The 7,835-nt window shown below is 39.1% G+C and overlaps 1 protein-coding gene across 5 annotated transcripts; it reads right to left on the reverse strand.

Annotated features, from left to right (window-relative positions):
* Window positions 1-455: 455 nt before the first annotated feature.
* Window positions 456-2,303, reverse strand: LOC104925716 (promethin). 5 transcript variants are annotated; one of them, XM_019253275.2, is made up of 6 exons: window positions 2,149-2,303; window positions 1,830-1,935; window positions 1,572-1,740; window positions 1,322-1,467; window positions 1,046-1,049; window positions 456-959 (listed from the first exon to the last, which is right to left on the reverse strand). In XM_019253275.2, exons 2-6 carry the CDS (start codon window positions 1,914-1,916, stop codon window positions 955-957), a joined length of 411 nt encoding a protein of 136 aa, XP_019108820.1. In that variant the 5' UTR covers window positions 1,917-1,935; window positions 2,149-2,303; the 3' UTR covers window positions 456-954. The 5 variants fall into 5 exon arrangements, with proteins under 5 accessions (XP_019108820.1, XP_019108821.1, XP_010737712.1 ...); XM_019253276.2 differs by having other exon boundaries at window positions 1,379-1,467; window positions 2,149-2,302; XM_010739410.3 differs by having other exon boundaries at window positions 456-1,049; window positions 1,379-1,467.
* Window positions 2,304-7,835: the final 5,532 nt, after the last annotated feature.

Genomic DNA, 7,835 nt, shown 5'->3' on the forward strand with positions numbered 1-7,835 from the left:
TTGACTTCACAGTGAAATATTTAATGTAAGAAAGGCAGAAGTAATTTGTTAATAATCCAACACTTAAAAATGTTCATTCTCATTTTTAACATTTTGTCTTTGAAACAAGAATATGACCATGTTGGGTTTACATGGAATCAAATGAAGTAAAAGTCCTTAAGAATGTTGCACTTACATGTGTTCAAAACAGGAACAAAAAAACATTTCATACCCATCATCCCACTCACCTATTACAGTAGGGAGCCCATTGAAACAGGAAAACGTGGCAGGAATAAGGGTCAAAAATGTGGAAAAATACTGAAAATGTCCAGCTACACAGAACAAATAGCTCAATTTATTCCATTATACAGCAAGCGAAACCTGACAAACAACATTTTTACCAGAGCTATAGCACCTAGAGTGCATTCTTTTGGATGCCTAATATTTTACGGTGAAGAGATGAGATGGCACACTGGTGAGAGTCAATGAGCATTTATTCAAAGCCGTATTAGAAATGTACATTGTCCTCTTTTACAGTAACAGCAAACAAACATGCAACATTTATTTTGTAGTGCATTCATTATCATTTGTGATGATTTTTGATTTTTTTGCCTGATAGGCAATAGACCTTTTTGGATAAAGTGCACATTTTCACATTTACACAACATTTTCCTCTTTTACTTTAGTACTTGAAATAAGCATTTCAAGATATGTATGGGTCAGATTTAAATACACCTTCAATATTTGACAGTTAAGGCAGTTGAAAGAGTAGTCACATTAGCTTTGGCTCTTGTAGACATTTTACACTTACTGGACCATATATAAAAGATACAGTAACCACCAGGGAGTCTTTGTCCTTAGAAAATCCGTTAAGATCTGCAGATATCAGACTCAAGCTGCCCTCCATTACATTCAAGGGTTGTCTGAATCCCATCCATCAAGTTTCAGTAGTGCTGATATAAGGCCTCTGTACGCTCACTCTGTACACAAGAGAGAAGGAGGATCAAGCTACTTTATTTTTGTCAGTCATGCTCTTCTGTTTCACTCTCCTTCCCCTGGAGTTTACCTTCCTGGTAGGAATAAACAAAAGGAGAGAGAAGATAATAAACACAATATCACAGATTTTAATATGAGTGTGTGCACGATATATTACCATTATAGAAGAGAGGATGATCATATAATAAATTCCAGTGACCCAGTTAAACAGAACTGTTTTTAACTCCAGTTAATGATATCTTATTGATGATTACAGAGTGTTCAGATGATGAATATAACCTAAAGGCTGCAATTAAAGACCCAAACCTTTGTGATATAATAAAATAACTCTTCTACAGTACATTACCTGTGTCAGATGTGGGTAATAGTATTTGAGGAAGTTGGAGACAGTGATATAAAACACCTTAGCAATGAATGAAACCACGACAGAGAAGAGGGCGATGCCGGAGAGCACACACAGCAGACTCAAGCCTCCTACAAACAACAGGAACGCTAAGAGACACAGACAGACATAACATATTCAGTGGCTGCAAAAAGTCAGCTATGGTGTCATAAAACATCACGATACATGTTGTTTTTAACCTGATCACACCTACCCTCAAAGAAAACAAAACATACTGCCGACATAATAATGGTCACAAGAGCAAAAGTGAGGAAAAGGCCAACAGGCAGTGCAGCCATGGCGCTGAACAGCAACACTGCCAGAGATAAGGCAGGGTGGCTTCTGAGGTACTGCCCGATTCTTGTGTTCATCAGCTGGGATACCTGTTACAAAAAAAGACACGATGCAGCTGTCATTACTTGGAGGGAATGTATATAAAGTAAATAAAATAAAGAATAAAGAGACATATTACCCTGGGGTCACTGTAGAGGTAGTTCACCAGGATGGTCCAACCTCCCCACAGCTGCTGAAAGTCGCTCACACTGCTGCTGTGCTCCATCTCCACACATCTGATCAAACTGAAGACATGAGTAAAGTCACACACTGAGGTTAATCCAACAACTCACAGCTACTGTAGTACGTGCATCTCTGGACAGCACTGAAAGGAGCTACTGTACTGTCTGTAACACAAGACACAACTTTAGTGAACCATATGACAGCTGTGTTGTTGTGTACTGCAGTGCAAAACACTTCCAAACATTTTTCTGAAAAACAAGAAGTTAAATACAAACCTGAACAGTGTGAATCTGTTTTGATCCTCAGCAAAACTCCGCTCACGACATGTGAGGCTGTGTCCTGTAGTTGCCTCAGACTCTCAAACAGTAGAAACACACCCTTTTAAAAACCTTCCTCTCTTTCTGCCTCCTCCTTCTTCCTCTTCTGGATTCCTGATCACAGAAATCTCAAAGGCGTGTTTGTGTTGCTGCCATCTACTGTTAACTAGATATATCAAATCAAATCAAATCAATTTTATTTATTTATAGAAAAATATTGTTTTCTGTGTTATTTATTTAAAATATTTTATATAAAATACTCTCTAATTTATTGGGAAAACATGTGATGTACTCTACTGTTCACAAAATATCTGTTCACATTTATGAAAATGATTGTGTAAAATGCATTTTGCCCACACAAAAAACAAAACAGTATTATAATAACTATTAATCATCAGTTATCCATTTATGTATTTCTGTTTCTGTTCTGTTTATGTATTTCTATTTCCCATACTTAGAGAGATAACATGGAATTGTGTTGTTGTGCTGTTTTATAGTCTTCCTTCTACAATGTCAAGACAAATATAATAGCTGGTGACTACTAAAGCAAAAAAAAAAAAAAAAGATCAATACGTGCTTATTATGTTTTACAACAATATCAGTTCTTGTGATAAAGTTAATCTGCTCTATGCAATATTTAAAGGCAGTTGTGTACTGTACAACCCTAATGGCTCAATGCTGATTTGATTTCAAAGAAACTTAGCAAAGTCATCACTAAAGGATCCTTTACCATTAACAGTATAAAGAATGGACGTGGTTTCCATGACACCACTGCAAGGTATTTTCTAAATAGCGGCAAAGACATGGATCAGTAGACCTGAGGCGGGCTGAATGACACCTCGGTGCTCAAACATGCCGCCTGTAACAGCCTCCACCTGTCAATCAAAGCAACCACACTGCTAATTATGCATAACTTTAACCTGTAATATAATTTGAATGTGTGGGTTAAACAGAAATTCAGACTTAGTACAGTTGTCATGAACGGGAAAATTATCTTTGGAGACCAAAACTGTTTTTTGTACCAGGCTGTAAACATGTTTATTTCTGCTGTGAAGTTGGACACTTGAACATGGGAGCTTATGGAGGTTGACATGTTTTGTAGCCAGCCTCAAGTCGCCGTTTGGGGAAGTGCAGTTTTCCACACAAAGAGATTACCACTTGATTATAAGATATGTCATATACAGCCTTATCTGCTTCTGACTAATTGCATCAGCTGTCTTTATTGGACAGGTGATGAATTAGGAAGTTATTTGCTCGTCAGGTAATGGAAGCTCTTATTATCTCTTATTTTCTCTTACGTGACTAAAATCTAATTAAGTGCATGTCCCTGTATGTTCAAACACATTAGCATGTAGCAGACACTGACTTTTCTCTAACTGATTCCTCTTGAAACATCGGGAGCCCTGTTGGTGTGTAATATAGAGCTTTAGTAAAGAATACAAAGCCTTTTAAAACGTGCACAGTTCGATACTGTGATTGATTGTGGAGCTGCTGCTGTGACTCGTTTGTTATGCGGGGAAATCACAACAGAAGTTCTCCAGAGATCCAGAAGAGGGGGGTTCCCAGTTTACTTCACAGCTGTCAGACTGAAACGTCTCCTTAAAAGTAATGACCACACGTTCTCTTTCCCTTCTGCTCTGTGCAGCTATTAGATTGCAACAGCCAGATTTGTCTGCGAAGACGGAGACTGATCAGAATATGAAATGACTGAGTTTAACCACCACCACTGATTACTTCTTCAATCAAAGATAGGAATCGCCGGTTTTGCCACTGCCACCCACAAATTAAGTTTAGCCCCTTGAGTTTTGGATAGCATTAAATATATGTGAGCACATAACTGCAAGGTCTTTGGGAAGGAAATGGCAGCGTGATCTGTTTTGAACTACTCCAAAGAGAGACACCCAAGGGACCAGTGATGACAACTTATTTGGACCCTTTATAGCTGCCGGCCATACTAATTAATCACATTCTGTTGTATTGAGTACGGGGGAATGATTTGGTGAGAGAGAGGAGAGAGACTGCATCCACCTCTCCAGACTGCTAAACACAATGAACTCAGTGAACCAAGGCTAGAGGAGTAAGCTGTGTGTGTGTGTGTAGCATCCTGCACACACAATAAGGAATTCCCAATAATTAAGCACATATTCTTTCTGACTCTTCATAGAGGGAACTGCAATGCTCATCCACATCATTTCAGACTGCTTGCCCCACATGTCAGCCCACTGCTTCGCTCGATAACAAGACCTGGCAGCTGGATGTTCATCTTCTGTCACAGCTGTAAAACATCTAGGAGAGCAAACATCCTGTGATAGTCAGTAATGAGTAATAAGTAAGCATAACTATGTTTTCATTAGTGTAGAGTTTGCCCTTTTGAACCGTCAAACCCAGAACAGGCAAATCAAACACTGACTCTAGATGGGACCTTTTGTGTTTTCTGCAGTGTTTATGTCCACCGTAGTTTCTCCTTCATATTTGGAACAAGAGGTGAGGTGGGTGTTTTCAGTGTTGCATTATTAAACTAGCTGTGGCTCTCTTAAAACAAAACAATATCTGTGTGCAACTCCTCATCATTGGTTGGTCTAGCAGTGCAGTGTAATGGGGCCTGTGGGCCAGGGAGAGAACAAGCACGCAAACAATATGTTGGCCACCTCAGAAATAAGCCAAACAAGTAAAATGATATTACATTGGAAATGTTGCCATTTGTCCTGGAAAAGGCAAACCCAACTCTTGTCATGGTTTTAGTTAAATATCAATCTGTGTTTAAATACACAGTGCCATGGCTCATCGTAATAGTGTGTGCAGTTGTAACTACTTCACGCCAGTGCCTAGCAGGTTGAAGTCCCCTTATTGTAATTATGTTTTAATTTTAAGGAATTAAAAATATTCAGTAATTAAGAAAAAACTATATAAATCTATTTTTTTGGCATGTATGCATTTTTCTGTGCTTTTCTTCAAATTAATTTTAGAGTTTATTTTAATACAATACTTTAGATCCTTCCTAGCTCTGGTCTTTCTCACTGCCACCATTTCATTTTAATGTTTTTTGCAGCTGCGAGTAGCTCCTCCACAGTAATTTAAAGATTTTGTTTTAGAAAGCCTTATGGTTTTACCCTGCTGCTTCCAAGTCTGCAAAACAGAGTAACTTGCAAAAGGAGCGCGCTTAGTTTAATCTTTTTTTCTTAGTATGTAACACAGATTTTGGGGCACAGCTTTTGTCTTTCACCACTCAAGTCCAATAAAAACGGTAGCTGTTACAGTTTTTACTATCTCCTTCAAGCAGTGTGATTTTTCCACAATAAAATAAAATGTTACTAGCTCTTCCACACCTCCAACCATTATGGATTCTATTTAAATGACATCACGGCATCAATAATTCATGGATGTACCTGTGAACTTGTTGTTAAACAACGAGCTGCTGAGAGAACTGAACTCAATATAATCAGTCACATTCTGAAATAATCAATATCATCAAGTCCAGTGCTGCACAGCTGCAACCAAAGTAACTGCAGCAAATGTTGTTTTAATTATAATTGTATACACATTGCTCATGTTTTAATCTGAAACCAGAAATTGTAGTGTCATGTGACACAGATCGTACAATTTGTAGCTCAAACATGTTTTAAATAAACCACAAAATAAGACAGCTGGAAGTTGTTCCTGTTGGCTCCTCAGACAAATGACTCGTGTGACAAGCAGCCTGCTTTCCTACTTGAGGCCAGATGAAAATTGAATGTTCTTAACGTGTCTCGTATTCCTATCGGTGCAGAGATATATCTGAGTGTCTGAGAGCAAATTGACTGTACGATATGCTGAGCAGCTCAACACATTACAGCCGGGATGTGATTGATGGGATGTCAGCAAATTCCAATTTGCATCCGCTGATTGTAAAAACTAATCACTGCGAGAGGAGGAGCATAAAATAGACAGAAATCTCCTGTGGTTCCATGTGTCCTGATGCATGTCCACCTCTTGTGTGGTTCCTGAAATTATATCATGTGTTACATTATTGACGTCTGTCCCTCACTGACATGCTGCAGCAAAGCCTGCTGTTTTTTTATGAGAACATGAGAGGGACCTGGTGCTTTTTATTCCCTCCTTTTGGCTTGTCACACTCGATACCCACACCTCTCCATCACACTATCCGTCTCTAACACCTCCCCTCTCTCCCAGTCCTGACTTTGTTCACCTCTCTTTGATGTTGCACAGGAGCGTTCAGCCAACAGCTGGCCACAGGAGAACAAAATGTCTTCGGAGTCTGCCCTGTGTCAAATAGGATAGTCCTCATTGTCAATGGTTGTCATTTTGCTAGACGAAGGGACCTGTTTTCAGTTCCAGTCTCTCCCTGACTGGGGAGAGTGAGAAGCTCAAAGGGAGCTCCCTGGAGGCCGGTAAAGGGCACTGCGGAGGACGGAGCCAAAGTCCTCTCAAGGCAATGCTAGAAGCAACATCCTTGCACACACATAGTAACATATATTGTTAAATAAAAATGAGCAATAATGTATGTCTTTCTTGCATAGAGATTACCGCTAGAGCTGACTTCTAAGAAAGACAGAAAATTAGGGGAAACAAAAAGCCTAGCTCTGGCCTGAGGTAGCAAATCCAGCTGTTAGCACCTCTAATTTGTGGTATTAATTTGTTTTATTTGTTTTTAGGACCAGATACTTCCTAGAGTTTCTGTTGGTTGCCTGGCAACTGGTCCTTGTCCAGCTAAAATTAAAAAAGCAAAAATGAAAACGTACAGTTATTCTTTACTTTCTTACATAAAGATTGCCAAAACTGGGGGAAACAGCTAGTCTAGCTCTGTACCGATGTAACTTATTTTCATTCTTTATTCTAAGTTAGCAGCTGTTGGCTGTAGCCTAATATTTATCTAATCCCGAGAGTGGTATCAACCTCGCTGCATACATCCTGGCAAGAAAGTCAAAGATTTAAGCAATTAATGCACACATATACTAATAAACAGGCATGTTTTAGGAGTCACATTTGCCTCTATCAACACATTGTACATCTCTGTTGACATCATCCACTTTATTATGGACATTGATTGAATTTACAATATTTAATCAGCGTGTTTCCCCACATTAAATTACAATTAATCAACACAGCCGCTGCAATCTATCAGGAAACAAACTTTTTCATCAATTACATGCAAAATCTATGAGGTGCAGTTGAATGACAAAGTAGGCGTATAATGTGGAAATTTTCAAAAGTTGGGTCAGTGGGTTTACAGTGTGAAAAACAGCACCACAAAGACAAATGGACCTGATCAGCAAAAGTGTTGTTGCATTGTGTTGTTTCTGCTCCTTATCAGATATGCAGTTCCCCTCTCAGCTCCAGTATTTTGATGGATTGCTCTTGCTGCCATTTGTTCTTGCACTTTGATACACACTTTGAGTTATGATTGAAGAGTGAGATAGCTAAAAACTGATGCAGGATTAGTGCCAGCTCTTGAGAAAGGACATAATAAAATAGAAGGAGGAGGGGTGGTTGGAGAGGTCGTCATTAAAGAAAGGTGATAATACACCCTCATCCATTATTTGCTGCACCTTTGTGCGAGCCTGACCTGAAGGAGACCTTTGGATTGGAACAAGAGGAGGCAGGATGGAGAGAGTAAAGAGAGAGGATGAATAGGGTGGCAACAAGAG

This window comes from Larimichthys crocea, chromosome XII (assembly GCF_000972845.2).
Source record: "Larimichthys crocea isolate SSNF chromosome XII, L_crocea_2.0, whole genome shotgun sequence".
In the NCBI taxonomy this organism is placed as follows: domain Eukaryota; kingdom Metazoa; phylum Chordata; class Actinopteri; family Sciaenidae; genus Larimichthys; species Larimichthys crocea.